The sequence below is a fragment of the Acinonyx jubatus genome, chromosome E3, assembly GCF_027475565.1.
Source record: "Acinonyx jubatus isolate Ajub_Pintada_27869175 chromosome E3, VMU_Ajub_asm_v1.0, whole genome shotgun sequence".
NCBI classification, from domain to species: domain Eukaryota; kingdom Metazoa; phylum Chordata; class Mammalia; order Carnivora; family Felidae; genus Acinonyx; species Acinonyx jubatus.
Genome location: NC_069398.1, coordinates 20,320,653 through 20,342,087, shown reverse-complemented (window position 1 = coordinate 20,342,087; position 21,435 = coordinate 20,320,653). Strand labels below are relative to the sequence as shown.

Genomic DNA, 21,435 nt, shown 5'->3' with positions numbered 1-21,435 from the left:
CTTCCCAGAGTAGGTGTATTCTGAAAGAGCTCTATTTTTAGTTCATTGCTCTGTGCTTTTCTGAACAGAAAGCTCCTTTAAGAAAGCGACACAAGGGGCACCTGGGTCTCGGTTAAGCCTCTGACACTTGATTTCAGCTCAGGTCACGATCTCATGGTTCGGGAGTTTGAGCCCTGCATCGGGCTCTGCACTGACAGCATGGAGCCTGCTTGGGATTCTCCCTCCCTCCCTCTCTGCCCCTTCCCCTTCACACACATGTGCTTTCTCTCTCTCAAAATAAATAAAAAGAAAGCAACACAAAAAGAGAATAACTGTTTCTAAAAGAAAATGTCATTCTTGCACATTCCGGTGCTCACCAGGGGAAGGGCCCCTGGATGGGGAATTGGGTAGATGAGGCAATTTGGGGAGCCTCATCCAACTCATCCCACAACTGTGAGCTCAATTGTGATGGTTAATTTTGTGTCAGCTTGACTGGCCTCAGGGATGTCCAGATAGCTGGTAAAACATTATTTATGGGTATGTCTGTGAGGGTGTTTCTGGAAGATCAGCATTTTATTCAACAGAATGAATAAAAGACCCCTCCTCATTAATGTAGGTGGGCATCACTCAATCTTTTGGGGGCCCAAATGGAACAAGGTAAAGGGAGGGCAGATTCACTCTGCTTGAGCTGGGATGTTCACCTTCTGCTCTCAGATACTGGAGCTCCTGGTTCTTGGCCCTCTGACTTTGGACTGGAAGTTAAGCCATCAGCTCTCCTGATTCTCAGACCTTTGGACTTGGACAGAATTATACCCCTGGTTTTCTTGGCTCTCTAGCTGGCCGATGACAGATTGTGGGACTTCTTGGCTTCCATAGCCGCAGTAGCCAATTCCTGTAAGTCTCTTTTTGTATATGTGGGTATCTAGATATCCTATTTGTTCTGTTTCTCTGGAGAACCCTAATAAGCCCAGTGAATGATAGAAAATTTCTGACTTCTGCATGGTTCACTTTAAGTCCACACAATTTGTTAGTGAAAAGTCTGTTCCCAGCAATTTTTTTCCAGTTCTGAATAGCTAGATCATCTTTACTAGTATTGCTAATTCTACCATTTTTCTTTATACAGTTTAGAAAGCAGTTTCATATAAACAGTTCTTTCACTCACATCCTACAAACATGCTCTGATCATCTAATCAGTAGAATTGTTAAAATGCATGTTTTTAGTTTAGTTTTTTTTTTTTTTTTTTTTTTTGAGAAAAGTGGGGGTTGGGGCAAAGAGAGAAACGGAGAGAGAGAATCCCAAGCAGGCTCCACACTGTCAGCACAGAGCCCAACATGGGGCTCAATCCCCTGAACCATGAGATCATGACCTGAGCCAAAGTCAAGAGTCAGATGCTCAACTGACTGAGCCACTCAGGGGCCCCGAAAATGCAGGTTTCTATGCCAGAGCTCACTATGCCCTCTCTCTCCTACTGCTTTCTGTGGCATTAAGAAAAGCCAGTTACAAAATTCAGAGCTGAAGGGATGTTAAATGTCATTGGGTTCCACCTCCCCGTTTTATAGGTTAAGGGAACAGAACACCAAAGAGGAAAGTACCTCATCAAGGAGCAGCGCATGGACTTGAAAGGGCCTGTTCTTCTGACCGCTGCCCCAACCCCCCAAACTCCATGCACTGGTACACAAAGCCTGTTTCCCAAAACACCTCGTTCAATGGCTAGTTAGAAGCTGGTGAGCTTATTTAATATTTTGCTCTATAGACTCACATATGCCCACTTCACAGGGACAAGCTATTTTTCAAGAGGTACAGGGTCATTCTTAGCACAAGTTCATAAAAAAAGACTGCAAACATGTCATATGTGAAAATCAAGATGTTTTATTGACTTTTATATGTTCTTGGAGAAAATCATTCCCATGTAAAAGTTTGACATTTGATATGAGAATTATTCACACTTTATTTTACACATAAATTCTTTAATTTGGGGGTCAGACCTAATTTTTCACTTCAACAGGACTTGCACATGATTACAGTCACAAAATTGGCACACTGTATTAAAAAACTAAATCAGAGCTAGACAAAGTAGGCAGCTTTATTCCAATTTAAATCTCAACATGCACCACCCCTCATACATAATCTTGGAAGTATCTGCTGTGAGCTTACTAAAATATTAACTACAGAATGTCTGAGGTCACAAATGATTGTTTACAAAATAAAACCTCTTTTCTTAATGCTACTCAATTTGTTATAGAAAAATATACAAATAAAAATTAGTGCTATTCAAGGCGTTCATTTCAGAATCACATATGACACATTATTTCCCCTCATATAGAGCCATCACAATATACTAGGTAAAGACTGAGTTACTGATTAAATGTACCTTAGCAACCACTACCAGCTTAGTAATGACACGTCATTTACTATGCTGACCAATTAAACAGGAGAGAGAATTAAAACACTTTCAGGTATCGGGTACACTCAGAATTTGTTCCTGGTCTGAGACTCAGAAATAACCGCTAGAGTAACATGACAAAATTTATATTTCTTCCTGATACAAGAAATTTGCCTAAAAATCTGTAATTATAAAACAGATTTGCTTTTTATAAAGAAATTGCTAACTTTTTTTTTCATGGTTAGATTCCTATTTGGAGAGGATTCAAATTTTAATTTGGGCCCTCTTTTCCCAGAGGGTGGGGAGGGGTGGCTGGTGGTTGGTATAAGGTATATTTGAGGACTGTTACAATCAAACTATAATAGTTTCCTTTCTTGTGATTATGTAAATTTTAAAGAAAAGAGGTCTCTCATAAGCTATATACAGCAGTTTACACTTCAGTGTTTCTTTTTCACTTGATATACAATTAAAATTAGTTTATGACAAATACTTGTCACATAAATTTATGTAGGCACATCTAAAATCTGCAGCTTTACTGGAGGGGTGAGGTCTTCAGTGGGATCATGATTCTGGATTCCATTTCCTGAATAAGTGGGACTGAAAACAAGGATCAAGATTACCGTGCTTGTTCTTTTCTAAACAGATTATGGTAAATATACATTAACGAATATGTTGCTGAGAACGTTCAGAGGACATGTTGCTTAAAATCAGAATAGAGGAAAATATAGGACTGATCTCAGGGGCAGAAATGTACAAGCTAATGGTAGATCAATTAACATCCTATGAGATGTTATTAGAATTAAAGCAGATTCTGTCTGGAGATGTGTTTCATTTGTAGGGAATTAGGAAAGTCCATGTTTTAAGAAAAATGGTGCTTTATCAAAAGGTTGAGAACTTTGAACTAAAATAAAGTTATATAGGGGCGCCTGGGTGGCTCAGTCGGTTGGGCGTCCGACTTTGGCTTAGGTCACGATCTCACCCTGTGTGGGTTCGAGCCCTGCATCAGGCTCTATGCTGACAGCTCAGATCCTGGAGCCTGCTTGTCTCCCTCTCTCTCTGCCCTTCCCTACTCACACTCTGTCTCTCTGTATCTCTCAAAAATATATAAACATTGAAAAATTTTAAATAAAGTTGTATAAAATCAAATAATACTGCATTTGACTATACTCTGTAAAGGAAAAGATACACGGTACTTCAAAAACTGTCACTGCTGAATAAAATAGGCCTCTGGAAACTAATGAAACTGTAAGAACAGGCAACAAAGTCACATGCAATTATATGGTGTTTTGAACTAAAAGACAAGATAATACTTATTTTCTAGAACAAACTACTCTTTGATTTTTGTTAGTAGTATATGAGCTTAAATGTACCTGAAATGCAACATGATCGGTACTTATTACCTGTGTCAGTATTTCTGGGTTGTATTCAGCCCAACTGTTCTTACAAAAATCAAACAACCAGGATTTCATAGCATACATGCATGCAGGTGTGCATGCGCATGCACAGACATGTACATACAGAAAGTCAAAATGTCAATTTTCAAAATTTTTAATTGCTGTATTAAATTATAATGTTTTTGGGAACAGATAATTTTGATGAGAAAGGGAAAGCTTAGGAAAAAATTGTATAATAAATATTCAGAAAATATAGAAAAATACAAAAAAAGGTAATGATGTGAAGTTTACATCATGCAAGGGTCTGAAACTGTACCAGACAACGTACATAGTTTTTTTTGTTTTTTTAAGATTTTTTTTTTTTTGCACCCAATGTGCGGCTCAAACTTACAACTCTGAGATCAAGAGTTGCATGCTCCACTGACGGAGCCAGCCAGGCTCCCCACAAACATACTTGAAAGAATGAAAATTCCTTATTGAAAAGAAGTCATGCAACTATTAAAGAAAAATCTGACTAATCTTCATCCCCCCAAACTTATGATTCACCATCCTAGAGCAACATACTATTTAAAAAAAAAAGTACAAGGGGCACCTAACTGGCTCAGTCAGAAGAGCATGCGACACTTGAGCTCAGAGTCATGAGTTCGAGGTCCACGTTGGGTGCAGAGATTACTTAACAATAAATAAATTAATTAAAAAGTAACATATTAGCTTTAGGGTGAAAGAACATAAAACAGTAAGATGATAAGAATGACAAGTTTTATGTCTTGAAAATGTTACCTGTATAATACACCAATTCTTCCCAGCCATGTTTATGCCATGCTGCATTCCGTATATCTTCCCTGGTCTGAAGATCCTTGTAAGCTGAAAAATAACCACACGGAAGAAACAAGACTTAATCCAAACACACTGTCCTGCATTCCACTAGCTATGTCCAACAAGTACTGATTCAGCTGCTCAGCTGGTTTTCTCAAAGCAACTACTGAGGGAATTTAGTACTAAGCTGGGATAATTGTGAGTTGGTTATTCTGAGAAAAATTGTTAGGCCTTGTGAGAGAAGCAAATAAACAGATCTTTAAATTTTACAGTCTAGTGGATTCAAGACCTACCTTTCAAACCGAGGTTCTTCAATAATGTTAAACTCATAACCAGAAACTGTCAGACTATAATTAAGCAATATTCAATTTTGTTCAACATTTCCAAAGCACTACAATTATCTGGGTGAGAGACTGTGTTCAATGCAGTGGAGAACAAAAAGTAAAGACAAGGTCAACTGTTGAGCACTGTGGAATACTCGAGAACAGAGCCCACAGGAACAGGGAGGAGACTGGAGAGAGGTGTCTGGAAGGTGTGATTTGACCAGGTGGGTCGGGCTCAGAGGTTGAAAAGAATGTCACTGACAGATAGTAACAGAAGACAAAGGCATGCCAGGTGGAGAGAAGAGCATGGTCAAAGGTATCACAGTCCTTGGTGTCATATGGTACAATTCAGGTATCTCATCTGGGTGCCTTGGTTGCCAAATCCCAGCCTGGCAAGATCCTTCCAACTACTCACCAGGGAAATGCCTCTTGACAGGGTCAGACAAGATTAAAAGGACAAGAATCAGGGCTTCTAGTTCCTCTATTCTGGGACACACACCCTATTCTTCACAGGGCTTCTTTCTCCTTATGAGAAGACCTACCCTTGTAGGTATAGCAACTTAATCACCTAAAGATAAAATTTCCCTCAACTAGTAATAGAGTATAAATTTAGTACCTAAAATTGTGAAGAGGCTGAAAAACAGAAGGAAAAGAAATCTTTTACCTCTTACCACCCAGAGCAAAACAATTTAGCATTCATATGATAAGCAGCAGCATCCAACTGAGGGCAGGTGCATGGCCAGTGCACTGTGTGGTGACTCCCCCTTTCAGGGAACAGGTTGGAAAGGGCTGTGTTCTTTTTCTTAATTTCAGGTTTTTAATTTTCTTAGTTAAAATTTTTTTAATTTGGTAAAATATGCATAGCAAAATTAACTTTTAACCATTTTAAAATGTACAATTAGGTGGCATTAAGTAATTCACATTCATCCCACTTTATTATCCATCTCTGAAACTTTTTCACCATCCCAAATTAAAACTCTGTATCCACTGAACACTAACTTCCCATTTTCCCCTCCAGGCAGCCCCTAGGAGCCTCTACCCTGCATTCTGTCTCTATGAATTTGCCTATGCTAGGCACCTCATGTAAGCGGAATCTAATGTTTTCAAGGCTCATCTATGTTGAAGCATGTATTGGCATTTCATTCCTTTTTATGGAAACAATGTTCTATTATATATACATACCACATTTTGTTTATCTGTTTATCCATCAGTGGACACTTGGGTTTGAGGCTTTTTAAAGGCAGGAAGCACTTGGGCATGTTCATATTACTGGGGAAAGGGAGCCCATAGATGGGGGTGGTGGAACAGATGGAAGGGGCAGGGCCTAAAGGAAGGTGAGGAAGGAATGGCATCAAGTGCGAGGGTAAAAGGAAGAGGTGCTGTGTTGTAGAATGATCTGCTTTGAAAAAGCCAGAAGTGCCCAAGTCTGAGCCTGGTTCGGTTACTGACGATTCTAGGTGATTGATTTATCATTTGTGAGGCACAGGTACCTCATTGTGGTTTGTAGTGGTGAGGATTAAAGAGAATGATGCAGAAAATAACACGCTGGAGGTGCCTGATAAACGTGGTTCTCTAAAAAATGTGGAAAAGTGAGGGTAAGTTTTTGGGGCAGGCTACTGACAATTCATCTCTGCATATCTTGATACTTTTTCCTATATAATAGGGTAGTGGACATTTGGGACACTGACTGGGGACAACAAAGGAAGGTAGAGAAGAGTACTGCCTAAGAAAAGACACATGCTGCAATCTGGCCGCTCTCCAATGCCAGAGCACCACACTGTTCCTGGCTTCTGAGTCTCTGCATGGAAGAGCATCTTGGTGAACTCCTTGTCAACTGCTGTTGTGAAGCCTTAAGTCCTCCCCATGGGACAGAGTTGAGGGCCTATGCTCCCCACAGCTTCTGTCAGAGCTCTGCCACTTACACCCGCCAGTGCCTGTCTGCTCTGTCACCCGCGAGTCCCTATCCAGACACACTGGAAACCCTGACATGAGTGGAGTGGGTACATGGCTTGCCCTCTGCCTGAGAGTCAAAGCACATGGCAACCCTGACCATCAAGTTCCTGTGCTCAGATACCGAGGGTGTCTGGGAAGGTGCGCAGGAGCCAAGCCTGAGGGGAAGGTGAGGGAAGAGGTCTGACTTTTCAGTTTATATCCTCCAGACAGACCACATAATTATTTAAAAAAAAAAAAAACAAAACGACTTCACCCCTACCTTCAACCCATAAAGGTTAAACTATGTTTAGCATAATCTCTAAAGGCAGGGACATATGTTTTGAAGATTTGTTCCCAAATCTATTATATTTGACAACTCTGATATTTATGAAGTCAAATCCCAGTTAGCTAGAGAACCAAGGTCCCTAGGACAATGTTGCACCTGATGCTTGTGGGAGCATCTATTATTTGGTGCAGGGTTTTCAGTTGCTTACACACCAGGGAGGCCCAGTGTGTGCAGCTGAGATCAGCAACTGGATGAAGCAGTGATTGGTGGAGGTGAGGATGGGGGTCTCTTCCCCAGACCCTGATGGTGTAAAAACTACTTTTCTTGCCTCAAGTTATCCACTTCAGACTTAGGTCCTCAGCAGGTCTCTTACCATTTAGTCAGTCTGCACTATTTGTAGTTTTCTGACCACTGTTTATAAAAATTCTCGTATCTCCATCAATGTTCTAGCCCTTCCTGCTTGACTTTACCTGCAACCTATTTAGATCCAAAAGTCTAGCTCATATTCACCTTTTACTGATTTTCCTCAACTACATGTAAGTTTATATCCCTTTAAGCGCTGGGAGTGCCCCGAATATAACTATGTTACTGATCACACACTGCCTCATGGCATATCCCTTATGTTGTCTTAATCCTTCATTAGCCCTGTCACTTATCTTTGTAAGCCTGCCACGCTAACACAGCAGGCTCTCAGGGTGCAGCACGTGGTGGGACTGAGCAGTCAAACAACATCTCAGTTTATTAATATGGTCTGGAAATGATTTCCACTTTTCATTTTTTAAACTTTAATAAATAGGGGTGCCTTGGTGGCTCAGTCGGTTGAGCAATGGACCTTGGCCCAGGTCATGATCTCACAGTTCGTGGGTTCGGGCCCCACGTTGGGCTTACTGCCATCAGTGCAGAGCCGGCTTCAGGTTCTGTTCCCCTCTCTCTGCCTTTCCTCTACTGGTATTCTCTCTCTCTCTCTCTCTCAAAATAAACAAACATTTGAAAAAAACCCACAAAAACTTTAATAAACATACAGACGTGCCCAGAATGTACCAAGCTATTACTTAGACCTAATTCCTGTTCTTAGCAGGGAGACAGACACAAATAGCCACAACGTGATACTGGGCTCTGGGGGTTCAAGAGGAGAGTGACACTCATTAGGGGGGGCGAGGGGGCACACCTGAGTCAGGCCCTGAGAGATACTAAAGATGGTGCCAAACAAAAGTGGGCAGGGTTGGAAAAGTACACAGAGAAGGGCCTCTGGACAATGTAATCAGACACAAGGCAGGCAGCAAATGAGTGTGTGGGGAGGTGTCTCTCTGGTAAAATGCAGGATTGTTTCTGAGGAGTCATGGGAAGTGTCTAGAAAGGGACAACAGTTTTACCATCTTCCCTCTCCCACGGCTGCCTGTTCCTTTCACCACTATTCCCACTCCCACGTCAGCTGCTAATGTGCCACAAATCTACGGGCCTTTCACTGCTGACCTCTTTCCTTGTAGATAGTTCATCACTGTTGACCTCTTTCCTTGTAGATAGCCCAGCATTTACTTTCCATCTATAATGTTTGGATTTGCTATGGTGTTTAAAGTTACTGACTTGAGATGTGCTTTATTGCCTAGTTTAACTTATTTGGTAATGAACCCTGAAATCCCAGTAACACAAAAATGAAGGAAAAAATACATACCCCAAAGATGATGCACCATATATAGCTGCCCAATCTGAGAGAAGAATCCTCCAACTGCTTCATTACCATCCTGTCTGAAGCGAATTGCACGAGCCCTGTAAGGGACAATGACAATGTTCAGATACTGAATCAGGTACATTAAAAAGAATCAGATTTTTTCTATCCTCAGAGCAAGTTGTGCAATATGAAGACTGTTTTTTAACTACCAAATGCAATCGAATGTTATTTTAATATACAGAACCTATATAAGATGTAAATGTACTTTTCTGTAACTAGAAGAGTCATTTTTAGGGGAAATGGACAGTAATGACTAAACAAAATCAATGTTTCAGAGTACATGGTTGCACTCCTGATTCTTGACATAAAGTCAAGAAAATTGGCAGAGGATAGGACCTGTCAACTTAAACAGAATTGCTTCTCCAAGAACCTGCTGAGGGAAAGTGAGGAAAACCTGGATATTAGAACACTCAAGATGCCAAAAGTTACTCTATCTAAGGAAAACAGGGGCCACCCCTGGAGAGTGGGGTTTAAAACAGAGGAGAAGGGAGCACACCCTCAAAGCAGCTGCAGACCATGATTTCTGGAAGACACATGAGCTCTCTAAACTCGAAGGGAGATTCTTCAACCTCTTGGACAGCACATGGAAAAACATGAATGTGGAGCTTCCTGCTGATATACCATCACTATCAAAACTGGAACTGCCTCGTGGTATTATAATAGTGTTGTATGGTGACAGAAGGTAGCTACACTTGCCCAATCACTGTGCTATACATCTGAAACTAATTTAACATGTGTGTCAATTATATTTCAATAAAAAATGAAAGAAAAAGATTCTGCCTCTTGTTTTTTTTTTCCCCCTTACCAGAATGAACCATCAGGAAAATGAGTACCAAATGGCGTTCCTATGTGTGGGAGAATATGTATATATATATGTGTGTCTGTGTATAACATGAAATTCTGATTATCTTGAAAAAGAAAACCAAAGCTGGAGGCATCACAATCCTAGACTTCAAGCTATACTACAAAGCTGTAATCATCGAGACAGTATGGTACTTGCACAAGAACAGACACTCAGGTCAATGGAACAGAATACAGAACCCAGAAATGGACCCACAAACGTATGGCCAACTAATCTTTGACAAAGCAGGAAAGAACATCCAATGGAATAAAGACAGTCTCTTCAGCAAGTGGTGCTGGGAAAACTGGACAGCGACATGCATAAAAATGAACCTGGACCACTTTCTTACACCATACACAAAAATAAACTCAAAATGGATGAAAGACCTAAATGTAAGACAGGAAGCCATCAAAATCCTCAAGGAGAAAGCAGGCAAAAACCTCTTTGACCTTGGCCGTAGCAACTTCTTACTCAACACATCTCCGGAGGCAAGGTAAACAAAAGCAAAAATGAACTACTGGGACCTCATCAAAATAAAAAGTTTCTGCACAGCGAAGGAAACAATCAGCAAAACTAAAAGGCAACTGACAGAATGGGAGAAGATATTTGCAAATGACATATCAGATAAAGGGTTAGTATCCAATCTATAAAGAAAAGACATGGATAGACACTTCTCCAAAGAAGACATCCAGATGCCCAATCAACACATGAAAAAATGCTCCAGATCACTCATCATCAGGGAAACACAAATAAAAACCACAATGAGACACCACCTCACACCTGTCAGAATGGCTAACATTAACAATCCAGGCAACAACAGATGTTGGCAAGGATGTGGAGAAAGAGGATCTCTTTTGCATTGTTGGTGGGAATGCAAGCTGGTGCAGCCACTCTGAAAAACAGTATGGCGGTTCCTCAAAAATCTAAAAATAGAACTACCCTAGGACCCAGCAATTGCACTACTAGGCATTTATCCACAGGATACAGGTGTGCTGTTTCGAAGGGACACATGCACCCCCATGTTTATAGTAGCACTATCAACAATAGCCAAAGTATGGAAAGGGCCCACATGTCCATCGATGGATGAATGGATAAAGAAGATGTGGTATATGAATATACAATGGAGTATTATTCAGCAATCAAAAAGAATGCAATCTTGCCATTTGCAACTATGTGGATGGAACTGGAGGGTATTATGCTAAGTGAAATTAGTCAGAGAAAGACAAAAATTGTATGACTTCACTCAAATGAGGACTTTAAGAGACAAAACAGATGAACATAAGGGAAAGGAAACAACAATAATATAAAAACAGGGAGGGGAACAAAACAGAAGCGACTCATAAATATGGAGAACAAACTGAGGGTTACTGGAGGGGTTGTCGGAGGGGGGAGGGGCTAAATGGGTAAGGGGCACTAAGGAATCTACTCCTGAAATCATTGTTGCACTATATGCTAGCTAATTTGGATGTAAATTTAAAACAATAAAAAATAAAATAAAAGGAGTTTTGAAAAGACAAAAAAAGAAAAACAAAACAAACAAAATAAGTGAATTCATCAGTTGCCTTATAGAGTCAAGGTACAAATTCTAATTCATCTCTATATCCTAATTTTAAAAAAATGGAGATTTTATAAATGATACTTTTAATGATACAATAAAAAGTGTTGAAAGGCTAGAAATGAAAAGTTTATAGGTCTTGTATATGGGATATTATAAAACATTGTGAAAATAAAAGAAAATCAAAACACAAAAAAAAGAAATTGTGATTAAATTGACTAAAAATTTGCACTTGTCTTAAACTTTCCTTTTAAAATTTCCTACTGCAAACGTGTCAGTTCCTTAAACACCTTCTTTCATATTTGTACCAACTACTTGATATTTAGTGATGCATCTGAAATCCTAAAACTATTTTTAGAAAATGTATGTTTCCCAAAAGCAGTTTTCTAGAATCAAACTTAAAAATGAAAAAAGTGGCTTGAATGATACAGGGAGGTCACCCAGAAAAGCACAGCTGGAGACCTCCCACTACAGACTACCCAGTAAATTTACATCAACACGTTTTGGCCTAAAGTCTGTCATCAGGGTGTCAGAATTGACAGGACTTGGGAAGATAGATTCATTATAGTTAATTTAGAAGAGTTGGGAGCATATGAACAAGGATATCAATCTACTAACATCTACCGTGAGACAGTACTCTTGGGGGACAAGATATCTGAGTTGGCTTGACCAGTACATTTTTGTCCTGGAGGAAAACTTCATAGCAACTGAATTAGAACATCAAGGAAGCAGCGGGGTATAGGATCAGAGCAAGGGCAACCGCAGTGGGAGTGATAAAGCCAGCCTCCTTAAGATCAATTTGTACATCTCAGCTCTCATACCCATAAGCTCAACTCTGAGGGTGACCCAAGCTTTTAGGCTCTTTTGTGGTGAAGGAGGGATCTCTTGCTATTGCTCCCATGGGCTACCCCTAAATGATATTAAATTCTTTAACCTTTATATCTAGAATTAAGTGATTGATAGCTTCACAAAAATTACAAATCTGATTGGTAAATTACTGAAATTAAGCAGATCACTTTAACGTGCATTCTAACTTAGAGGTGGGGAAAAACTGTCTTTCATTGATAGTGATAAATATTCAGGATTATTAATTTCATTATGAATTTTTCTAATTCAGTTACAGTAGGCAAAGAAAACGTACTTGCCTTAGCCTCGTAATAATCAGAAGCATGTACTGAAGAGGAGATCACCATCTTAAATAGTTACCTATATGCCAAAATATAAATTGAATGCTGAGCTGGATTTATAAATAATTTTTTAAGTAACTGAAGAATAAATCTCAGTACTTCCTTGTGAAGGCCACGGTGGACAAATTTTTTTTTTTTAAGTTTGTTTTTTTGTTTATTTATTTATTTATTTAGACAGCAGAGTGCATGAGTGAAGGAGGGGGTGTGTGTGTGTGGGGTAAGACACAGAATCCTAAGCAGGCTCCACACTGTCAGCTGAGCTGACAGTTGTGGGGTTCAAATCCACAAACCAGGAGATCATGACCTGAGCTGATAATAAGAGGTGGATGCTCAACTGACTGAGCCACCCAGGCACCCCATGGTGGGCAAGTCTTAATTAGTAACATGCAAAAATAGAAATAATGAATGATCCTATTCTGTGGGCAACTAAATTATTACATTTATAAGGCCCCTCCCTAAAAAAGGTCCCTTAATAAAATGGTGCCTATAGGTACTAACTGTATAACAGTATACAATTAAATATGTATTTCTTAGTTTTCAAATTAAAAAAAATTCTAACTTGCATTATGTAGCCTTTGATGACCCAAGAAGAAAAGATTTATTAGAAATATGAATCATGGGGGCACCTGGCTGGCTCAGTTGGTGAAGCGTGCAACTCTTGATGTCTGGGATGTGGGGTCAAGCCCCATGTTGGGTACAGAGATTACTTAAAAAGAAACTCTTAAAAAAAAAAAAAGAATCACAGAGCCATTTTTTGGATCTAGATCTTAGAAATTATGTAGTTCAAAGCAAGAAAGTTCAAAACAGAAAATAAAAAGAACACATGGAAGGAAATGGATAGTGCTTTCGTTTAAATCAAGGCTAGCACAGCAGACCCTCAGACTAAATCCCCTGCTCTGTTGCTTGTTTTGATGGCCCAGGACCTAAGAATGATTTCTACATTTTTAAATGCTTGAAAATCTAATCAAAAGAATATTTCATGATACATGAAAATCATGACATTCAAATTTCAGCAACCATAAATAAAGTTTTGTTGGAACACAGCCATGCTCACCCACTTACAAATAGCTCACGGCTGCTTGCACACTAAAATAGCAGAGTTAAATAATCGTTATGGACCCAGAACAGTCCACACAGCCTAAAATATATTTTTTTAATGTTTTATGTTTTAGTTTTATTTTTGAGAGAGCCAGACAGAGAGAGAGACAGAGCACAAGTGGGGGAGGGGGGAGAGAGAGAGAGAGAGAGAGAGAGAGAGAGAGAGAGACAGAATCTATGAAGCAGGCTCTAGGCTCCAAGCTGTCAGCAGAGAGCATGATGCAGGGTTCAAACCGGTGAACCATGGTATCATGACCTGAGCTGACATCAGACGCTTAACTGACTGAACCACCCAGGCACACCAAAGCCTAAAATATTTATTATTTGTTCCTTTACACAAAAGGTTGCCAACCTGATTTAAATAAAATATTCTCTATTCCTAATTTTTAAAGTGTTTCTTATTAGAAATTAGTGTCTCTAGGGGCGCCTGGGTGGCTCAGTTAAGCGTCCGACTTCAGCTAAGGTCATGATCTCATGGTTTGTGGGTTTGAGCCCCGTGTCAGGCTCTGTGCTGACAGCTCGGAGCCTGGAGCCTGCTTTAGATTCTGTGTCTCCCTCTCTCTCTGCCCTTCTCCTGCTCATGATCTGTCGCTCTCAAAAATAAATAAACTTTTTTTTTTTTAAAGAAATTAGTGTCTCTAATAAAATAAAACTGGTATTCAATATTTTCAAATGACTTCTGAACATGGATTAAGGTGATTTTTAAACTGTCTTTTAAATTATGATTTAAAACACTCTGGCCACCTGGATTTTTAAAATATCAATACTTTACATTTTCTCGAATTTGTTTCAGACTGAACACCACAGAAACAGGTGAAGCTCCCTTTGCATTCTCCTCCCCACCCCCACCCACCCTCCCCCATGAGTTACATTCTGGAAGCAGTTACCTCTTTTGAAGACATGTCTTCCTGTCTATGGTTTTGTATTTCTACTTCATATGTATGTATCCATGAACAACAGTTCTATCTTTTCATATAATTGTTATATACAACTTGTTTATAGGACTCTTTTGTTACATCATTTAAAAATTTACCTAAGGGGCACCTGGGTGGCTCAGTTGGTTAAGCCTCCCACTTTGGCTCCGGTCATGATCTCATGGTTTGTGAGTTCAAGCCCTGCGTCCAGCTCTGTGCTGACAACTCAGAGCCTGGAGCCTGCTTTAGATTCTGTGTCTCCCTCTCTCTGCCCCTCCCCCATTTGCGCTCTCTCTCAAAAATAAATAGACATGAAAACAACTTTACCTAAAAGACATCACGTTGTACACATTCTTTAACTAGCTCTTTCTCTTGAACTTGGTGTTTTCAATGCTTATCCATATGCAGATCTGTTTTACTTTAACCACCATATAAGATTCTACTGCAGAGGCGTGCCTGGGTGGCTCAGTTGGTTAAGCGTCCACCTTTGGCTCAGGTCATGATCCTGCAGTTCATGGATTTGAGCCCCGTGTAGGGCTCTGTGCTGACAGGTCAGAGCCTGGAGCCTGCTTCAGATTCTGTGTCTCCCTCTCTTTCTGCCTCTCCCCCTGCTTGTGTTCTCTCAAAAATAAACATTAAAAAAAAAAAAAAAGATTCTACTGCATGAATATATATAATCTATTCCCCTCAGGCACAGAAGTTGTTTACAAGTTTGGCAACTGGCCTTGGCAAAGACCTTTTCTTCTTATGTAACCACTAGTTTCTGCCCTCTATTCAACATTTACCAACCACCCAGGATGTGCCAGGTCTTGTAGACAGAGTTGTAGAACTAGAAACCAGAGACTCCACTGGGGTGACAAGTGCTCTAACAGAGGCATGGGGGCCGGGTATTTGGGGTGCAGAAGCCAGACACCTATTACAGCCTCAACTATGTTATATTTATCGATGTCCTCTTTTTGAATTATTCTTGGTTTCATGGTATAAATTCTCTTTGGTAAGGTGTGTGCATCATTAGCAGCTTTACTGAGGTATATTTTACATCCTGTAAAATATCACTTAGGTATAAATATACCTAAATCACTTAGGTATAAATATACATACATATATATATATATATATATATATATATATATATATATATATATAGTAAATTTACAGACTTATGCAATCATCACAATCCAGTTGTGCTAAAAGATCCCTTGTGCCCATCTACAATCATTTTCTGTTCCCACCTCTAGCCCCAGGAAACCACTGATCTTTCTGTCTCTATAGATTTGCTTTTTCTGGATATTTCATACAAATGTTATCACAGAATATGTGCTGCTTTGGACTCTTTCACATAGCATGTTATTGAGGTTCACCTATATTTGTAGTGCATATCAGCAGTTCACTTCTTTTTACTGTTGAATAGTATTCCATTACGTGGATGCAGCACAGCCTATTTTTCCATCACTCTGCTGATAGGCATTTTAGGCTATTTCCACTATTTGGTTATTATGAAATGCTATGATCACTGTATATGAGTTTATATGAATGCATGCTTTCATTCTCTTGGGTATATACCTAGGAATAGAACTGTGAGGTCATATGGTAATTCCATGTTTAACATTTTGAGTAACTGCCTATTTTCCGAAGTGGCTGTACCACTTAACATTCTCATCAGCAATAGTATGAGGGCCCCAACTGATTCACAACTTCACCAACATGTGTTATTATCTGTCTTCTTAGTGAAAGCCATCTGAATGTTTGTGATGTCTTCTCTGTGATTTTACTTTGCATTTCCTTAATGACTGGGAGTGTTGAGCACTTTTTCACGTGCTTATTAGGCATTTATACATTTCTTTTGGTGAAATGTCTATTCAAATCCCTTGCCCACTGAAAAATTTTTTTAAAAATTTATTTCATGATTATTTATTTTTTATTGTGGTAAAAACACATAACATTAAACTTACCTCAGCCATTTCACAGTTTAGTAGTGTCACAAGCACTCACATTGTTGTGCAAGGGATCTCCAGGACGTTTTGATCTTGTCAAATTTAAACTCAATACTCACTAAACACCAACTCCCCTCCACCTGGACCCTGGCAACTATTCATTTTCCATTACTGTGATTCTAACTACTTTAGAGACTTTGTTATTAGTGGAATCATATACTATTTGTCCTTTTATGAATGGCTTAATGTCCTCAAGGCTTATCCATATTGTAGCACATGGCAGAGTTTCCTTCTTTGAAAGGCTGCATAATATTCCTTTATATGTATATATCACATTTTCTTTATCCATTCATCTCTCGATGGATATTTGGGTTGCTTCCACCTCTTGGCTACTGTGACTAATGCTTGCAATGAAAATTAATGGGAAAATATCTCTGAGATGCTGCTTTGAATTCTTTTGATTAGAAACTTAGAAGTAGAATTGTTGATCATATGGTTATTCTATTTTTAATGTTTTGAGGAACCTCTGTATTGTTTTCCATAATTACTACAACATTTTACATTCCTACCAACTGCACAAAGGTTCCAATTTTTCTGTATCTTCACCATACTTGTTACTTTCTGTTCTCTTGATAATGGCCATCATAAAAGGTGTGAGATGATATCTTGTTTTAGGGTTTTTTTTAATCTCATTTGATTTGCATTTCTCTTATGATAAATGATGCTAAGCATCTCTTCATATGCTTTTTGGCTGTTTGTGTATCTGTGAAGAATCGTCTATTCAAATCCTTTGTCCATTTTTGAAATGGGTTATTTGTCTTCTTATTACTGAGTTGTAGGACTTTACATATACTAGATACAAGTCCTTTATCACATATGATTTGTAAAATTTTCTCCCAGTCTTGTGACTTGCATTTTAATTTTTTAAATGATGCCCTCTGAATTACAAAGTTTTTAATTTTGATAAATTATAATCTATCATTTTCTTTCATGGATTTTGGTGTTATATGCTTAACCTAGGTCACAAAGACTCTCTCCTACGTTTGCTTCTAACCTTTATGTTATGGTTAATTTCTGTGTATAATGTGAGGCAGGGGTCTAAATTCATCCTTTTGCAAAGATATCGAGTTGTCTTAGCACCCTTTGTTGAAAAGACTATCCCCATGGAATTTACTTGGTGCATGTGTTGAATTTACTTGGTGCATGTGTTGAAAATTTACTTGGTACAAATGGTTCATATTTATGAGTTTATTTATGGACTTGCACTTCTGTTCCACTGATCTGTATATACCTGTTCTTATGCCAGTACCACACTGTCTTGATTACTGTAGCTTTGTAGTCAGTTTTGAAATTGAGATCTGTGAGTCCTCCAACTTTGTTCTTTTTTAAGGTTGTGTTAGCTATATGGGTCCTTTGCATTTCTGAAGCCTGCCGGGATTTTGATTGGAATTGTGATGAACCTATGGATCAGTTTGGGGAAAAGCTGGTAGTCTGCTACTTAAGTGAAGAAAAAAACCCCGAGCAACTGTGTCATTGTGGTGCTGTTTATGTGACAAAAACATTTCAAAAAAAGGTAATATCCAAGAATATGAAATTACTTAATGCAACACTGCGTTTTATTAAAAAAAAAAAATAGAGGTGCTTGGGTGGCTCAGTTGGTTAAGTGTCCGACTTTGGCTTAGGTCAAGATCTCACATTTTGGGAGTTTGAGCCCCGTGTGGGTCTCTGTGCTGACAGCTCAGCGCCTGGAGCCTGCTTCAGATTCTGTGTTTCCCTCTCTCTCTGCCCTTCCCCTGCTCATGCTCTGTCTCTCTCAAAAATAAACAAACATTAAAAAAAATAAAAAAAAACAAACAGAGTCCTTATCTCTTAGAGATATATACTGAAATATTTATGGATGACATGACATGCTGTTTGGATTTACTTTCAAATAATTTGGGTTGGGAGAGTTAGACCTAAGCAAGACCAGCCATGTGTTGGTAACTACTGAAACTAAGCGATGGGAATGGAAGGGGGTGGGTGGGGCAGGGAGATCCACGGTATTAGTCTCTCTAGTTTTGTATACGTTTGAAAAATTCTGTAATAGAAACATCAAACAAAACAGTCTAATATCAAATCATGGTTTTATCCCCAGATTTTATTCCTGAATTAACACTATGGCCTAAAATAATCTATTAATAAGATTACAAAGTCACCATTTGGTAATATACTTACCAGTAATTGCCCCATTCAATCATAGTTCCTGGCTGAAAAGAGATTTGGATTTTGAGTTTGTTAGTTCTATGAAGAAATACAGGAACAGCAGTATAAAAAATATCAAATGACAAAACTAACTTAAAAATGAAGTATAACAAAATAAAAAATGTAACAAAATATTATTCACTGCACACATATCTATCCCATAGTGAGAGTCCTATTCTATTCTATTCTATTCTATTCTATTCTATTCTATTCTATTCTATTCTAATTTCATACAGGAAGACAATATTTATAGTAAGTCATCTAATTATGGTTATCAAAACCATAGTTGAGCCCATCCTCCAGATGTCCTGAAATCATGATTAAGTTGTTGGTACCCATTCAGACTTTATGGTGAAATAAGAAAAAAAATTCAATTTAAGTAAATTTAACAAGGACATCACTATTTTTTTTCCAGTATAATGGTGAGTATTAGACTACTAAGATCTACTGATGTGTACTCCTTTTAACAACATTGCTATGTTGCTATCTGGGTTTTCTTTCTTTTTTTTTTTCTTAAATATAATTTATTGTCAAATTGGCTTCCATATGACACCCAGTGTTCATCCCAACAAGTTGGGGCTTTCTTTCTAGTAGTCACTTAGTGGGGAAACATCAAGAAAGTTTTAAAATATTATTCCTTTTGACTCTTATGGTGCCGTCTAACTTATTCAGCAGTCTCATTTTTATTATATAGAGAAGTAGTTGCTCTAGTTCAATTACAGTAGATGCTCTGTATTATAGCTAGTCCTGCATTTTAGGTCTTTGCTCTTAAAAATAGCAATGCTATACAGAAAAAAGTCAAATGACAAACATTATGTGTAAGATTATAAAAAATAAAAGCTTAGCAAAAGAGAAGGAATGAGAGAGAAGAAGATTAAAAAAAAGAAAGAAGAGAAGGACTGGACAGGGGGTAAAATAAGCCAATCAAAATATTAAGTCAAACACATCACAAAATGTAAAGTCCACTTGTGTGGTAGGCACTGGGCTGCCAGTGCTTCCTCACAGAAGCATGGGAGGACAGCTGGTGGGTATTTCTGTACTTACTCGGAGCTGGTAAGATCGGAGTTCATATATATTCGGTCCTGACCGTGGGACAGGCTCATTCCAGAAACTGAACTCCAACAGCAGCTGATTCTTCCTAGAGAGAAGCATGTTGCTTCTTGCCTTGCGGAATTCCACAAATGCCTTTGAGGGAAAAAACATGCTCATTATATCTTCTAGGATTTACATATAAATCCACTTTAGTATCACTTAGGTTCCTCTTAGAATACTATCAAAAACAGGGCCCCAGGTGGCCCAAGACAGCCCCAGTTTACATCCCGTTGAACCAGCATAATAACTAAAGCATTCATTTTCACTCTCAAAAGTGTCCAGATTTAGACACCAAACTACACGGCCATCTAATTACTTAAATAACAATATTAACTACTGAAATAACAACTTAATCTCCTACCTTTTTAAGTCCTCCTAACAGTGTCTGACAGCATATTAACAAAAGTGACATAGAGACTACAAAACACCAGATAGTCCAAAGCCACTTATATTTGGACAGGGAATCTACACCAAAGGTTTTCTTTCCTAATAATGGACGGCTGTTAAAATTCTCTTCATTGACCTGCACCTATTCCTGAAGGGAGTGGGGAGGACAGGGATGTCAGCTCAAAGGAAAGACTATGTGGTTGACAGTTCCTGAAGCAGGTATGTGTTAGGTAATCCAGGGCTGACTGTGTCTACTGTGCTGACTTACTGGCATCAAAGTACCAGTTTCTCAGTTTCAAAGTACAACTGATTTTATAGTAAGAACTTATGTTAACAGTATTACAATGGGTTAGTTATGTTTCAATACAACTTCAAGAATCCAAAGAGTAAAACTTGTATTAATGTTAAAGAATGGTGACAGAAAAGAGTCATTTAATTCTGTGCTACCATTTATTGTATTAGTCTGAATACATAAACCTTTTTCAAAATCATTACCTGATTTTCTCTGAGTTTATTCATGACCTCTGTGAGGGCTGGATAGCCTCCTTCGTACCTCCAGAGGTGGACTGAAATATATTTTGAAAGATAACATACATTTAGAGTTTTATGACACTCCTACCTTGAAAATATTCTATATACACACAACGTTAACACAATACAAAACTGTAATGTGCCATGTGGTAGCCTATGAGTATATCATAAAGTTTCAATATAGATTCAAGCGTTAAAACAATACAAAAGTAGTTTTTGTAATCAATTACTGGAGAAACTACTTTAGCCATAAAACCAGACTGACACTTGGAAAGCTTTGATTTTACAAGCAAACATTAAATATTATGTATGTCGTTAACAGTAAAGGCTTAGGGAAAAAGTGTTTATTCCAAAGACTTCTGCTTCCTACCAGCTTGATCTTGCTCGCCATACCACGTGTTCCAAGTCCCCACCAAAGTACAAGGGTAATGCTTATCTTCGTGAATCTTTGGCAACACCTCTTGACTTAAAGAGAAGAAATAGCAACACCAATTAAACAACTGACAAGATTATACCAGATGGACAACACATGATCAGCAATAGGAAAAAGGCCATCTACTCTGTTCCAACAACTGACCTCAGAATATTTATGATACTATAATGTGCAGAATTAACATTTTAGCTGAATTCTACTATGCTCTAATGTCCCACTTATCGGAAGGTTAGGTTTCTGTTACCCAGCTACCTACAATCGTTGTAAACAACTCAAGGAAAGTGATAAAAATGGATAAGGAAGAGCAAAAGGTCCCAGGGTTCCAGGAACTACATGGATCTACAATTTGCTATTTCAGGAAAAAAAAAAAAGTACCTAG

General features: G+C 38.6%; 1 protein-coding gene across 1 annotated transcript in view; it reads right to left on the bottom strand.

Moving 5' to 3' along the window:
* Positions 1-1,829: 1,829 nt before the first annotated feature.
* NIPSNAP2 (nipsnap homolog 2) overlaps positions 1,830-21,435 on the bottom strand; it is a 37,495-nt gene continuing 17,889 nt past the window's right edge. The window contains exons 4-10 of the mRNA XM_027041822.2: positions 20,994-21,088; positions 20,588-20,658; positions 19,658-19,798; positions 18,587-18,618; positions 8,787-8,881; positions 4,538-4,621; positions 1,830-2,960 (exon numbers count right to left, since the gene is read on the bottom strand). Of these exons, the coding sequence (XP_026897623.1) occupies positions 2,896-2,960; positions 4,538-4,621; positions 8,787-8,881; positions 18,587-18,618; positions 19,658-19,798; positions 20,588-20,658; positions 20,994-21,088 (583 nt within the window). The 3' untranslated portion in view covers positions 1,830-2,895. The remainder of the gene's footprint in view (positions 2,961-4,537; positions 4,622-8,786; positions 8,882-18,586; positions 18,619-19,657; positions 19,799-20,587; positions 20,659-20,993; positions 21,089-21,435) is intronic.